The 16142-nt window shown below is 40.0% G+C and overlaps 1 protein-coding gene across 1 annotated transcript; it reads right to left on the minus strand.

Moving 5' to 3' along the window:
* Nucleotides 1–476: 476 nt before the first annotated feature.
* On the minus strand, nucleotides 477–14794 carry Tmco5a (transmembrane and coiled-coil domains 5A). The gene is made up of 11 exons (XM_015480247.2): nucleotides 14530–14794; nucleotides 13391–13540; nucleotides 12869–12992; nucleotides 12429–12479; nucleotides 11626–11697; nucleotides 8283–8339; nucleotides 7815–7874; nucleotides 7295–7359; nucleotides 6271–6328; nucleotides 3964–4004; nucleotides 477–675 (listed from the first exon to the last, which is right to left on the minus strand). The coding sequence occupies exons 1-11, from the start codon at nucleotides 14562–14564 to the stop codon at nucleotides 477–479; spliced, it is 912 nt and encodes a 303-aa protein (XP_015335733.1). The 5' UTR covers nucleotides 14565–14794.
* Between the last annotated feature and the right edge of the window lie 1348 nt (nucleotides 14795–16142).

A 16142-nucleotide genomic window follows, 5' to 3' on the forward strand; every position in this document is an offset into this window, starting at 1 on the left:
TATATATATATATATATATATATATATATGTGTGTGTGTGTGTGTGTGTGTGTGTGTGTGTGTGTGTGTAAACTGGCTTAAGCTAAAAATCCCTTATAACCTGAGAGTTCCAGTATAAGCAGTGAGCAATCTTCTGTGCTTCAGGGACTTAATCTCCAGATTTTTGAGATTTACTGGAATTAACTGATCAACTCTAACTTTGCTTTAGCATCTGCAGAATTCCAAAAGATGGCCAGGTTTGTTTACTATCAAGAACTATTCAGCTCATCCATATAGCCACAGAAATCTGTTCAGAGAGCATTTTACTGGGCAAGGTTAATCTTAGGAAAATGATACTGAGAGAGAAGGAAGTTGGTTAGATAGGCAAACCTCAAAGGAAAAACCTGAGGAAAACTTCTTCCCTGCACACGTTCCGCCACCTCCCTTCTGTAGGCGCATTCCACTTGCCCTCCATTGTCCAAGCATGCCTCTTGGGATCAGTGAGGTAACATGTCCTCTGTCTCAAGCGTGAGAGATGGAAAGAGGAAGCATCTCAACTTCCACAAGACACCCCTGTTCAGTAGTTTGGGCAGTAGGTTGACAAGGAGATCTGGATTTATAAAACTTAAATGAAAGAGCACGTATCCCAGCAGTCTGATGAAAAACAGGGTGGTAAAAAAGAGATAACGAAAAACCCTGAAAAGAGAAAGCCAAGGAACTGTTAACCAGGGGGCTAGAAGACTTGGAACAGATTAGAAGTCCTACCTGAGTGCTTGTCTGGCTGCTTCTTGATATCCCCATGTCTCTCATCAATTGTCAGCTTCTTTCCTGGCAACCCTGCCTAGACACCTGCCCACTGGTGGTGGTTGTTATTCACTGTGTTTTATTTTCTTGGTAGCATTTTATCACTATCTAAAATAATCTTGGTCCCTTATTTGTATTATTGTTTTTCTTGTTTTGGCAAATTGTTTTCCAAAATAGTTGCATCAAATTATGCTCCATCAGCAAGGTATGTATTTATGTATTTCTGGGAGCTGCATGCTCTTCAACACTTACTATTATCAGATTTTAAAAATTTTGCTCATCACATGGGTGTAAAGCAATATCTTATTTGGTCTCAGTTTGTATTTCCTTGATGATGAGCGATGATGCTAGACATCTCTTCATAGGTTTATAGATCTTGTGTGTTTCCTTAGCTCATTTATCTACTAGATAGTTGGGGCTTTTCTTATTGATTTGTAGGAGTTCTTTATATGTTCTCCATCAATCCATTTTCATTGTGTGTAATGCTTTATGTTACCAAAACTTTATAACTATAACTTGCTCCAAAGTATTAAAGAACCAAAGTTTTTCCTTTAATAGGGTTTGTCAATCTTTAACTAGAATCAATGCTTTCTCTGTCCTGTTTACAAAATAATTTTCTACCCCAAGGCTGGAAAGATATTTACATTTTCTATTAAAAGTCTGGGTAGTTTAAAAAATATATATATTTTAAACTCTTTCTACACCTTCTTTATTGCCCTTCCCTTGAAGAGATACCTCTCCATTGGAGTGTGGACAGGATTTAATGACCTAATTCCAAAAACAACAACAAACAAACAAACAAAAAAACACCAGAATACAGAGAGAATGAGTGTGTGGCTTTCTGGCCTACACAGCACAGCTTCCTCCTTACTCTTCAGAGGAAGCCAGCTGTGAGGATCCTCAAGCAGTCCCCTGGAGAGGTCCATGTGGGGGAGGAAGAGAGGCCTCCTGCCAACTACTCTGAAAAACTCACCAAATATATGATTAAATTACCTTGGAGGTAGAACCTCCAGCCCCAGCCAAGCCTTCAAATGTCTGCAACTTTGATCAACATCTTAACTGTAACCTTATGGCATACCTGAGCTAGACCCACTTAGCTAAGCAGATCACAGATCCCTAGCCCACAGAAACCATGCAATAATAAATGTTTGTTATTTGAAACCACTAAGTTTTGGGGATAATTCATTGTACAGTAAGAGATACATAATAGAGTTCTAAAGATTTTTGTTTGTTTTGACATTTAAGTCTTAACACATCTGGACTTGCTTTTTGTATATGTTGTATATAGTGATCCATCTAGATTTTTCCTCACATGGATGACACTTCCTCCCCCCTGCTGTTCTTACTGACATACTCATGGTCACATGACAAAGTGCTCTGTGTGCACTGTTTCTGAGACCTTATTCTATTCTACCGGTCAATTTTCCAATTCCTGTGCCAACATCACACTCTTGTAATTACTACAGTTTTGTAGTAAGTCCTAATAGGGAACGTTCTCCAGCCCATGGTCTTTAAAATTATCCAGGTTATTCTTGATCCTTTACTCTTCCATATATAGTATATTTGGGATCATTTTATTTAATTCTCTGAAAAGCCTTTTGGGGAATTTGATTGGAATTGAATTGAATCTGTGAATCATTTGGAGACAATTGATGTTTTTATGATGTAAGGTTTTCTATCCATGATAATTCTTATTTCTTATTTCATTCAGTTTGTAATTAAAAATTCTTAATGAATTTTATAAATTAAATTTTATAAATAAACTTTATAATTAAAATTTATTAATAAATTTCTATAAACTTCTGTATGGAGTCTTGATTTCCTTTTTAACTGATGAATTACTTAACCCTTGCAGTTTTAAAAAAAATTCACATGAGCAAATCTCTACCATTTCTTTTCCTATATTATCTTTACCCAGTTATGTTAAGCTGCCTTCTACCCCAGACAAATTTGCTACCCACCTCCACTCACCTGTCAAAACAACCTCTTCCCACCAACTTTCTGTCTTTTTGTGGTTGATCTTGGTGATGGGCCCAAATTCATACTAATACAGCATTTTGTTCAGAATTAAAATCAGAAGTCCAAACCATGCTTGCTGAAACTGAATTCAATGCCTAGGAGGAGGTTCTGGGATTACATTCTCAGGGAAAGTCCTAGGAATAACCTAGCTTCGTCTCTTGAGTTACTACACAATATATAAATTCCCTACAAGATGTAGGGGCAGAACAAAAGAAGAGATGTTTGTAGTTTGATGTGATGAATTACACTTCCGGGATATCTTTGGTTGGGTTCCCTTTAGGACGCCAACTCTCTTAAAGGCAGACAAGCCTTATCCTAGGAGATTCCATGCTGGGCTCTGGTGTTACAGTATAAATATGAGGACAGCCTAGGAGTTCTGGGAGGGGGAGTGTGCAGAAACCTGCTGGCTGTTTCAAAATGTTGTATGTAGGCATATTGGAATATGTAGTATTTTACTTATCTGATATGAAGGGGTGTCTGCCTTAAGCAAATTTCCAGACAATTGGAGCTGACCTTTAAGCACCAATAATTTTATGTTAACCATTTTGATGGAACTCTAAATCATATTTCATACCTCTTTGAATATGTTTCTGTATGTCTTCTTTATAGCAAATATTGAACATGATTTAACCTTTTCTCAAAAATGTAGGGGCTTCTTGAATACCAATTTTACTTTGCTATTATAGTGATTCCCTCAGGACCGATATCCACTCAGGTGTTTTAATCTTGTTCTTATTCTGTTTAACAAGTATTTTTTGAGCGATGATTATGTGCTGGGTACTATTCGGTGCTCTTTTCACAGTTATTTTCTCTCCCCATTTCTAATCTACTGATGCCACTGGGAAACCACATGCCTCAAGCTAACTCAAATTGTTGGAGGGAGTAAATCTGAGATTGGCTGTCTCTCCTTCAGGGGAACAGGTTCTTGTTCCTCGTTACTAGTAGGCTGTTGGTTTCTAATTTGGGAAGTTGAGATTGTTCATTGCTTTTGGATAAGGGACTCAATATTAGAACTGAGAAATGTAGGCAATGATTCTGATTTGCTAACTTGACTCTCTCTGTTTACAAGGGTCTCCTTGTCCAGGTTTGCTCTCTGCCAGGGTGGCTACTGGAGCTCCTAGTTTTCCAGGAAAATCTCTTACTTGAAGATATTTTGCTTACCTTTTACTGAACAAAGCTGCTCTTTTTCGGATAGAATTGTACTGGAAAAAAAGAAGAAAGGACATTGATAACTAAGCAAATTTTGGAAGTTATCACTTTCAAATGAAATTCAGTGAGCCATCAATTAAAACTTAATTTAGAAAACATTTTATAAATTCTTGTCATATGTATAAGGACATGTAATCTTCAAAGATGAAAAGTCTTTTATGTATTATTATTTTCATTATCATTTTAGATACTGCCATAAATAAATGGAGGCACACAAAGGTAAAGTACAAGATCATATAATTAGCAAGTAGCTGGGCCAGGTCTGGAAACTGGGCCATTGGACTCCACCTTGTTGGTTCTCAAAACTCTACAAGTCTACTTTCTACTTAGCCTGTGGTCCTAGAGAGGATTATAGGCCATAACAAGCAAACAAGCATATTCTAAGATATGTTTTAAAAGCTATAAAATCTAAAAATGAGGATATATTCTGGATATCTGTGGCATCTCTCATCCAAGGTATTTTCTCAGTTATTTCATTGTCCTTTTAATTAACTTGTGAGATCAAAAAGAAGAGAAATTGGGCTGGGGATGTGGCTCAAGCGGTAGCACGCTTGCCTGGCATGCGTGCGGCCCGGGTTCGATCCTCAGCACCACATACAAACAAAGATGTTGTGTCCTCCGAGAACTAAGAAATAAATATTAAAAAAATTCTCTCTCTCTCTCTCTTTAAAAAAAAAAGAGAAATTATGATAACATTTTAGGGCTGTGGAAATGAAGCTCCCAGAATTGGAATTAGAAATAAACTTTCTGAACTACAAGTAGAGACCTAGAGCTTGATAAGACTATGAGGTATTTGGTAGTTGCTCAGATAGCCAGCCCCTCTATCAAGTTGCTCTAATGTCTCTAGTTACTGAACCATCGTGTGGCTCTGATACGCCTGGTGAAGACAGCTCTACTTTTCTGGATAGCTAGTTAGAAGGAATACTTTGATGAGACATGGGTATATATGGTGGAGCATGCTAAGCTTGGTTCTAGGAAGTTGGGTTCAGTTAATGTCAAGAGTCTCATTTGCTGAGTGGAATGTTCAAGCTTGGGGACCAGAATAGCGGGGACTATGGTCATCATGGAGATGGTCTAACATTTTCCGAGCATCTGGAGGGTTTCAGAACAATGGCCAATGGTTGATATTTTCTTTTAAGTTAGAGATGAGTGATTTTTTCTGAAATTACCATTTATCTTGACTACACAAAAATATTGGCAATTGCCAACTTTGGCTTTGAAGTCAATAAATTATAAAATAAGAGTCCAATGAAAGTTTATCTTTTAACCCTGTGTGCTTGCTGCTATGAGACATCAAACAGTCCATAAGGACTGGTGTTCTACATCTGGGAATATTACCTCCTTCAGGCCTTTCCATGTGAGCTGGTGTTGAGAGCCACAGCCGAAGGGGCCCCAGCAAACTTCCAGCTGCCGGCTGATGATTGGCTCACAGTGGCCCCAGCAACATCTAGCTGATTGGCTCCTCGGCCCCAGCAACATCTAGCTGATTGGCTCCTCTGCGGTGATGCTCATTGGACTGTTTCCCTGCCCTTTCAGACCACGGAGCTGCTCATTGGGGGACTTTTTTGGCTCCGCCCACATGACCCAGCCAATCGGCCTCAAGAGCAGGAGGATTGTGGGAGGTGGAAAGAGGCTTGTGTGGGAGAGAGAGGCTTGTGGAAAGCCGGTGGTGGCAGTTGAGGTTCTGAGGATTTTTCCTGAGAGGCTGTTTTGTTTGGCGTGTGTGGTTCTAAAAATAAAGTTAGTTTCTTTTGACAAGTGGCTCCTGATTGTGCCCAGCCAGACTGCGGCAAGCTGGTGACTTCATGATGTTAAACATGATGTTAAACATGGCACACTCAAGTGGTACCATAAAGAAGCAATAACTTTATGTGTTTTAATAGACAGGCAAATTTTTGGTTAGATGATGATGAATGCCTAGTACTCTGTGCTATAAAAGACTTGGGACCCTGTTAGGATCAAAGGAAAAGAGCTCTATCATTATATGTAGCATTTATTGGCCTCCTTTCTATTAATGTTCCTTTTGGCTTCCATTCTCTTAAGTTTTGTCTAGTTTTTGGAGACTCTATCATTTGCATGACTGTAAGAGAGAACAGCATAGTTTTTTTTTTAGCATATTGTTCGTGTATTTAGCATTGGGATGCTTTAGAATTATGGTTGGTTATTCTCAGAAAATGTACGTGTTTGGTGGCTTACTTTTGGAAACCCCTTTAAAAGGCAATGATACCAAGAGGAGCTGAAGAGGGAATGGGTGCTTACCTCATTGTTTTGACTGTTACAATCTTTTCTCACAGAGTCCATGCTTAAGACTTTTGATCTAGAGGGAAAAGAACCAAGAAAGGGATTGAATAAGGTATTCAAATATCCATACTATAGAGTGAGTATTGAAAAACAGCTTTATATTCCAAATCTGCTCTGCCAATATTGTAGCCACTGGCTACTTTTGACTGTGTACCTTAATTAAATAAAAATTCAGACTCAGTCACACTAGACATCTCTCAGGTACTTAGCAGTCACATGTTGTTAGTGGCCCCTTAATCAACAAGGATCTAGAGAGATTTGAAGGTGTCTTTAGTAGGGAAGAACTCCAAGTCCTAGGACCTGGCTTTTCCAGGTCCCAGTTTGTACTTGTCCTATTAAGAGGGTTTAGGTAGTTTTGGTCTCCTGCTCTTGATTGAAAGATCCCCAAATATTTGATAAATAGAAATAATTTATGACTGAGTTAAGATTTAACTTCCAAAAAAGGGTCAAGAAATAGAGGTGAGATTTTTGGTTTTGGTTTCATGCCATTTGTTACTCTTGAAAACTTAGGAAATATTTTTTTTTGGGGAGACTTTTCTTAATCATTTTTGACTTGTAATGATCAATACAGTGTACAGTTCTGAGTTTCATAATTTGGTAACTGTAGTTTGTCTAGAGATGAGTTTCACACCTATCCCATGTAGTTGGGTTTGGTATATTTGAGGGAATATCCTACTTGTCAAGGTTCCAGGCCACTAACACTTTTTAAAATACATATTTATGCTCATAACATAAGCCCAAATAATAATGTGATAATGCAATAAAAGCATGGTGGGAGATGTGTTTCTGCAGTCTTTCAAGACTGGAATTTTAAAGCTGCTGTGGTCTAGCAGAGCTCTACCAGATCACTAACAGAGGGGAAAGAAGTGGCATCAGGCTCATTCAATTCCAGATGGGAACTGGACTGAGGGTGTTTGCTCTGACTCAGGCTGAGATGGAGTTACCACTAAACCAGGATGTTCCTTTGTTTGCCAAAGCTCACACTTCTCTCTCAAGGAATCGAGTCTCTAGTTCTTCTTCTATTTTCCTCAAAGTTTCTTGGTATTTCTTCAAAGAGAAATAAAGGAAACCACAGTTACTACACTTAAGATGCTTTGTGTCTTTTCAAAGCATACAGCACTTATATTTTTAAGTCATAGCATGGATGGTAGGTATTCCTGTGCTACTTGCTCTGCCTTCAGAGGCCCCAACCACCTCTCCTCCTGCTCCCTTGTTAGTCTCTGTCCACTGGGTAGGTTCTCAGGGGTGACTGGGATCAGAAACAGCAGAAGTGTTCCTTGTTACTCTAACAACACAGACATGGGGAGAGCAGGATGGTGATTACCAGGAGTTGGGGGACAATAGAGTGACATTAGTAGTAGGGTGTTGATGACCTCAAAGTCCCTTTCAGTACTGTCTTGAAGAGTTAAAATTCTTCTAAATAGCATTCTTAGGGCAGCCTGGTTCCATTCCATTTTGTGCCTAAACAAACCCTCTGCTTTCCCTTTCTCAAGAAGCTGTACCTTTATGCAGAGGGCTTGATCTTCACAGAGCCGGGCCACAAATGCATAATCTTCCATTACCTGGGAAACCAGAATTTGGTCTGAGATTTCACTCAATATATTGTTGTAGGAACAGGAGTATGGACCAAAATGTTCTAGATGTCTTTTTTCCTGTAATATGAATTAATTTCACTTTTTTGAGGATAAATAAACCATAACTTACTGTCCAAATAGGAGTTATCTTGGAGAAGTTAGAGATACTAATTTGTAGAAGATGCAGATGATAGACTGTATCTTGCAAAACATGTTAAAGTGAAGGTAACCTAGAGGATTGTAGCCATCTTCCTTCTCTTACTACCTTCTAGCCCCATGATGGTCCTAAGTCTAGAACCTGATTATGTCAATCATTTGAGGAATGCATTAGATTATCTGACTGAGGATCAAGCTTCCCTTCTTGGGGAGAAGGAACACTGAAGTCCCTAAGGTTACCTTGACCAGCTCCTTTTCTTGGTCTGCACAGGAAGCTTCCAGCTGTTGTAACGTAACCTGTAGAAAGGAAAGAAGATGGCTAACTTAGCAAGGTGAAAACTGTATAGGAATAGCATGTTATCTTATAGCTGCACTCACAGGCTGCTGAAGAGCATAAGACCATAATTTCAGATGTCTGTTTGATAGAGGAGTTAAACATCCAATGCTCTTTGCGGCTGCTTGGTGAACATACTCTTCTACATCTAGTATTTATCTGGTGCTATCTTCATTCTTGAACTTCAATTCTTAGCTTCTTTCTCTTACTTAGCTATTTCTCTTGGAGATAATATTAGTCTTGAAAACTTTGCTCATTCTTTCACCTTTATATAGCTAGTCAGAATCCAAGGCTTTTACTTACTCCTTTCTCTCTCTCTTTCTTCTTCCTTCTTATACTTTCTTACATATTCAGTTAAAGACTATTTTGTATCAAACACTAATCAAGCTAATGTGAAGTGGGCAGGGGAGGGTAGTGCTGAGGTTCTGGTGGGGAGCAGGGAAGATGGCTCTCCTCCCTCACAGAACTGACTTTCTAGCTGGGAGGCAGAACAGAGAGGTTAATCAGGCAATGGCCTTTGCCATGAAGGAAATAAAACCAGATCAATGTGACAAGAGGAAGTGATCGTGTGAGAGGATGATGTGAGAAGGGCATGGGAAAACCTTCTCTTGAGTTGAAATCTAAATAGTAAATATCAGCCAAATGGAGATTTGGAAGAAATATGTTACACGGGGAGGTCATTGTAAAAGCCAAGAGCAGGAAGTAACGTAAATTTGGTATCTATGAAGTCGAGGGGTGTGGTATGTAGGTGAAGGGATGGGTTGTATAGGACCATGTAGCTTCTAGAAAGTTTGGTGCTTTATTCCAATTGCAGTGGGAAACCAGGAGAGGGCTTGAAATGTAAGGATGCAATCTAATTTGTGATTTTTTAAAAAATAGTTTTTTTTTTCTGTTCATGGAAAATGGATTTTGTAGGTAGGGGTAAGTATAGAAGCTGGGGGATGAGTTATGAGGTGACCTCAGTCATCCAGGTTATGGTAGCTTGTAACAGAAGGGTAGTAGTAACAGTAACCGAGAGGATGCGTGCATTGAGGGTATGTATTGGAGGTTGAGCAGATGTACCATCCCTCCTTCTCTTTTCAGCTCTACTTTCACCTGGATGCCATTATTTGACATCCATCCCCATCTCCCATTCCAACAATTATGTCTGGGGTCCATCAGCCAGATTTTCATAAACTATAGTTTCAAGCCAGTGATGTGAATTACAGGGGTTGAAGCAGGATCCCAGGAAGCTGCTGAACTGATCAACAGCAGAGGAACAGAAGCAAAAGAGTTGCTGCTATATATTTCATGCATTTAGAGATTTCATGCATTTACCACCTGGGAATTTACAGAATAGATGCTTCAAAGGGCTAATAAAACACTAGAACTCCTTAGGACTGGGCTGAGTGCTGCTAGCAAAATAGTGAGGGTGGCTGTGACAAAGGCTGGGGACTTTATCATTTGTCAGCTAAGCTTGGCTGACATAGTCAGTACAGGAAGACCTAACATGACATGGCTGGGTTCTGGCTGGGGATTACCTCCAGAAAAAACCTGTTCTGAGCAAAATCAAGGACCTTGGAAGAAAATTTGTCTCCTGACAGTGGCGGTCATATAGCAAACACAATCAGCCAGGGGTTGGATCTCCTTTCAACAAGGATCCAAGCCTTTAGAGGAGGTCCTAGAAAGCACACAATCCTATTTGAGGTTCCCTCCAGGGACATGTAGTCCATCCCATTATTCCCGATGATTCTGGGGCTATAGTGGGAATAGAGCCTGGGGGTCGGGGGACTCCCTGAGGACACACGTTTGCAGATGGAGGGGTAACAGGGTGTAATCAGGGAGAGAGCACAGCAGTGTGGTGCAAAGGTCGTGAGATGGGAAAGAGCTGGGCCCTGCAACTGGGAGTCCAAGGCTTAGAGAAACTGAGAGAGGTCAGAGAGGGGTCAAGGGGCTGAAAGTAGCTCTATCCTTAGGGTGGTGGAAAGCCTGAGAGGTTGTGTGGAGGGGCTGTTTGTCAGATCCAGATGATTCTGGGATATCTGGAGTGCTGGTGGGGCTGTCATTCCCATCTCCCTTATAGCCTCTTTCTAGTGAGCCTTAATGGTGGCCCATTAAGCCCTAAAAGTGTTCCCAACCCTTTCTAGTCCAAACGCCAATTTCTTCCTGATGCATTCTCAGACTCTGATTTCTTTCTTCCCAGATATGTTTCCTGGATGAACACAGCCCAGCAAACCTACTTGGTGACTTCAGACTTGTTGCTTTTGTGACCACCAATACTAAATTGGCCAGAAAGAGGTAGGGGAATAATACTATATACTTGCATTTTCTGCTTCTATTTTCAGTGTATACATTTCTTCAGAGGCTTCGTACACACTCTGAATTGTGGGCTTTAGAAGGTAAAGAGAAATCAGATAAGGACAGAGATGTAATTCTGGAGAAAGGGTCAAGAAAGAATTTTATCTGCTTGCTTAATTTTATCTGCTTTCTGAATTAAAAACAGTCTTTAATTCTTGTTTTTTGATCAGATGGGTTGTGGTTGGTCCCAGGCTCTTAGCTCTGGAACACAATTAGAGAAATATTAAGCATTGTCTGTTGTATGATTAGGAAGTAAAGGTTATTAAATACTTGAGTGACTAATTGAATAAATCCTTTTTTGGGCTGGAAACAATAACAGCACTCAGTCGATTTACAAATCCTAGTTTTGCCCCTATGAATTCATATACACACCTCAGCCTTGTTTTTAAACAGCTTTAAAATTGTGTGACTTGTAAGAGTTCGGTTATCCAAAAAGGAAAGAATATATTATATACACAATCTCATGTAATTCTCAAATTGAGATTGGGAGGAAGTGATTAAATTGCCCAACTTCATACACCAAATTAAATGCTGGAGCTAGGATTTAAATGAGGGACTACAGCTGCCTCAAGTGTAATGTGTGTGTGTGTGTGTGTGTGTGAGAGAGAGAGAGAGAGAGAGAGAGTGTGTGAGTGTGGTGTGTACGAGTGTGTGTCTATGTATAGACACATATATATGTATATAAGGAGGGGTGCTTTCTTCTTCCTAATAGAAGAAAGAACAAAAATTCTGGCTTCAGAGATTCTTTACTAAGGCAAAGGAGGAGAAATTGGCACTCAGTGGCTCATGCTTAAGCTGTATATGAACAAAAAATACAAAGAATTTATCAAAATTTTGACAACTGTTTCCAACTTGTCAGCATATTTTCTGGTCAGGTAGCCCAAACCCATTCAGCATTTCTTTTTCATTTACCTTTGAGTCTTCTGGAGTTTCATCCTGGTCACCTTCTTCATGCTTGTTTTTCTTTCGTGATTTCCTGGTAAGCTATAGTTTTGAATGAGAAATATATCTCAAATAAAAGCATACATTCGATAAAAGAAAACAAATACACCCTTTGGTGGGTGTAGATCAGTCACTTTGGTTTGATGAAAGCCACCAGGAGATGGTCCCTTGTGAAATACCTGGTGACCTGGGACACACCTTTACTCTACCTCTATCTCCTTCCCGCATTATGTTGTTCACCAGAGCTAGTGACCACTCAAAGCAAGAGGACTTCCTGGAGCCCCTGATTCATGTTGGGCTGCTCAGGGCTGCAGACCTGAGTCAGAGAGCAGGGTAAGTCTAGGAAGCCCCTTGCAATCTGAAGAAGGGTTGAGGTGGAGGAAATAGGTGGAGAAATAAGAGCACCTCTTTGGGGATTAAGTTAGTTGTATGTGTTTTAAACTCTCTATTGGAAGTAAAATTAACCTCTAACCATAAAGGTCCCAGTTAGTCACATGGGCAAGATGTATGCTGGAATTCATTTTCTTGTGATAAAATGAAGAACCCATGGGATTACTAAATACCTCGTTCACTCCTTTCCCCTCATGCTTGCGGAGAACATCTATGGCATTTAGGTCATGAGCTTTGGTCTTGGGAAGTGGGTCAGAGGTGGTCTCTACTCCAAGCTTAGGCCTCTTTGACACATGGGTTCCTTCATGATCACTTTCCCTCCCTTGCCTTCTTGGTGAATGGGGATGCTGTGGGGATACTGGGAGCACAGAGATCCACCCTACCTTTCTTTGAAGTTCCGTTATACTGTGGACCAGAGTCTCATTCTTTCTTTCCTGGGGTGAGAAAGCAGAGGCATAAGTCTGCATCAGTACATCTCTGTCTATTATTATTTAGCTGACTATTGTTCATTTCACCCCAGTAATGTTTTCCTGCAGTAACTCCATCTTACTTGCATACTGTAAGTAGATCCTGAGATCAAACAAAGGTGAAGTATGCACCAGCTCACCAGGGATATAGATATGTGGGGCTTCCCAATATTCACCATTACCAAAGAAACCCTGCCTCCCACACATTCCCTTCCATGCATGAATATATTCTGTCATGCTTTTTGAGTTGATAATTCATCATATGTAAAAAGGGGAAACCAGCTCAGCTGACAGTCGATGAAGGACAGGCTGAAGAATAAAATCTATTGAATGGTGTTTCCTAGCTTCCCACTTACAAGTCTGGCTGTTTCTTCCTCCACCTCCTGCAAGGCTTTTTCCCTTTCCATGGTGGCACAGTTTTCTTTCTCCCATTCCTCATCTTCTACAGCATCTCTTATTTGGGTGACCTCATTTTCCAGCCTGGATGACACAAGCACGCTCTGTCAGGACCCATGATTGGCAGTTTCAGAACTGATAAAACACAGACACCGGTTGTAAGGGAACTTCAATGATGATATATAAGTTGGAAACCCTTTTTTACTGGATTCATAGAATTGGAATGAATTCCAAAGACTAAAGAGTAAGATCTGACTGATTCCCAGGCCAAACACCCCAATGTTCTCTCAACTTTGGTAAATATTATCCAACTCTGGAGTAATCCATTGAAGCTTGCTATGTTTCAGTGTTCCAGCCACAGAGAAATGCTTGTTTCACAAGATACATGTCCCTGGAGCAAGCAGGAAAGTTTATTTTTATCTCTTCTTCTCCACTTGCTTTTTTTGGAGGGAAAACTTCCTGCATGAAACTCTAATACTCACCTTTGAATCTCACTTTCTTTCTCTTGGATTTGGAGAAGAAGTTCTTGATTTGCTTCATCTATTCTGTGCATATCCTTTTCAAGGTCCATGTTCAAACTGATAATATTCCTCTTTGACTGGGCCAATCTTAAGATTTCCATTTTCTCTGACCTATAGACTCAGCCCCCAAATGAACAAGGGCCCGTTATTTTTAAGATCAATAATCATTGGACCAAAGGGAATATCTAGAAGATATGTAGTTCATCAATTTCGCTTTTTCTGGGAGCATATTTTTCACTCTTGAGAAATTATATTTCTTAAATCATGCTTTACAATTTGTTTCAATAATTCTCAAGGGACAGCTTTTCTAGGCTTTCCACCCCTAAATGCTCAAGATAATAGTGCACCTCCACTCTGGTTTAATGAGAAGCTTTGCTTCCGTAAATAGGCTGTTATACTGGAGAGAATTGTTTCCCTTGGCAACCTTTTCTTAAATTGTTCACAAAGCCTGCTTGTGCAATATACTTTTATTAAGTATTTTTATCTAGGCACCTGGTTCATCACTTCAGTTTGGGCCTGGATTTATGCAGAGACAAATGAGATTTCCACCAGCATGCTAGGGCTCAGTCTTTCCCCCTTCTCCTACCTCCACTTCTCTTCCACTTGTCTACCAGAATGTGTGAGATTCTACCACGAGAACCATTCCATTGAGCAAATGCAGATTTGCTCCAAGTACAGAATAATAAACATCTTTTTTAAAATAAATTTGAATGAGATAATGGTAACTTTGGAATAGTCTAGAAAGTGTCCCTGGCACATGGGAGGCTTTCAATAAACTTTTCTTTTATGTAAATTGATTTGTTGTTTGTTTTTGAATTATTTAAGTGGGAATAGAGTAGGAAGGCTCAGGGACTTCTGTTTTGAGTAGGAATGAAGCATGATCTTGGAAAACAAAGTCCTATCTTGGGAGAACTGGTTTGGATGGGAAAGTTATAATAGTTCTCTAAATTAAGGAATGAAGTGCTTGGGAAGGGTGTAGTGAAGATGGATGGATGGAACAAGGATGGAAAGGGAGAGTAAAGGACAAATGAAGGTATCAGTATCAGAACTGATTCATGTCTTGATCCCCGGATGGAGCCCTCATATTCATGATTACTTACTCATAATCTAGCTGTTCTTCCTTGCATTCTTCCATTGTAGATAACCTAAAGTTTCAGTAGAGATATTTCTAATGAATTGGGGAAACAGATCCATTCATAGAACACAGTGAAATGGGGGTTCCCCCAAGTAAGAAAACTAAAATTAACTTTTTCTCCCTTCAATACCCCTAATCTGGCCACAATAAAGCCCTGTTTCTTCTGCCAGAGTAAGGAAACCATATGGATACAGGCTCAATGCTGGAAAAGCCAATATACATCCTGCCAGCAGATATGTTCACCGATGGCTTAGCATACACATCCATTTTGAAACTTATACAAGATTTAGGAAGAAATAGAGGTTATCAATTGTTCTTAAGTCTCTTTTTTTTTCTCTAAACACAGTTGCTTTCTTTAAGGCCCCAAGGACATGGATGTATATGTATCACTGTCCTGAACAGTCATCTCTGCTCTCTTTCCTGGCCTCACAAGAGTTTCCAGATATTAAGATTGTTAAACATATTATTAAAAAGGGCTTGGGAAAGCAAGTTGAAGTAAATTATTTGGCTCTCTCCGTCCCTTGGTTCTTTCTTTTTCTCTATTTCTTCTATAACTCTACCTTCCTTCTGGTGTATATTGTCTTCCTGATCCTGCCCTAGTCAATTAGCTTCTGAAGAGTCTAATCTTTTCCCACTGGAATCATCCAATAGGATCTCAGAACCTTCTGAGGATGCCATGATTCTGCCATTGCCATTGGATGGCTGGGGTAGCATGTCACAATGGGATGGTGGCAATGGATTCTCATCGTTTGTGCAGAGTCAGTGCTTCTTCCCTTCCATGAGTGCCTGGCTTTCACGGCCAAGTCCACCCTAATCAGCTGTAGGTTCAGTGGACCTAACTTCTAGGTCATACAAAGGGGAAGCCTGTCTTTTATTGCTCTGGCTTCATTCTTTTCAACTGTGACTAAAATGGGAATTCTGGGTGTTGTGGCCAGCAGAATGAGTCTAACTACTCATCCATTCAGCAAACTTCAAAACACCGAAATATCACCTGTTTTCTAGGCACTGTTCTGAACAGTATGGAGAAAGAGTGAAAAGAATAGACAAAAGCACCTGCCCTTGTGGAGCTTATACTCTAAGGGTGTGTGTGTAGTGATAGCGGTGATACAGGGATGTCAGGGAGCCATCAATAGAATAAGCAAGTCAGTTAATTTTACTTCATATTAGAAGGAGAATTCTGTGAAGAAACAAATGAAGAGAGTGAGAGGGAAGGTGGTGTGTGTGTGTGTGTGTGTGTGTGTATTTTGTAATTTTAAATTGGGTTGTTCAAAGAAAATGGCTGAACATTTCTGAGATACGGATTTGGATGAGGAGAGAGATATACTGAGTCTTAAGGAAAGGCCCAAGAACCGTGGAGATGCAGAAAACACAGTTGTAAATTTTGAGTGCCTTGTCCTTGGCCCATGCCCTCGTAAAATGAGGGAAATGTGCAAGCACAGGGAAAACTGGCATGAAATTGAGTGGCTCCATCCTGGCTCTACCTCCAGTCTGGCCCCTAACTACAACCCTTCTATAAATATTGGACCCTCAGCCCCAAAAGGGGCTTCTCTTTCTCCAGATAGCTTGAATTCTCCCTTG

This window comes from Marmota marmota, unplaced genomic scaffold, assembly GCF_001458135.2.
Source record: "Marmota marmota marmota unplaced genomic scaffold, marMar, whole genome shotgun sequence".
Taxonomy (NCBI): domain Eukaryota; kingdom Metazoa; phylum Chordata; class Mammalia; order Rodentia; family Sciuridae; genus Marmota; species Marmota marmota.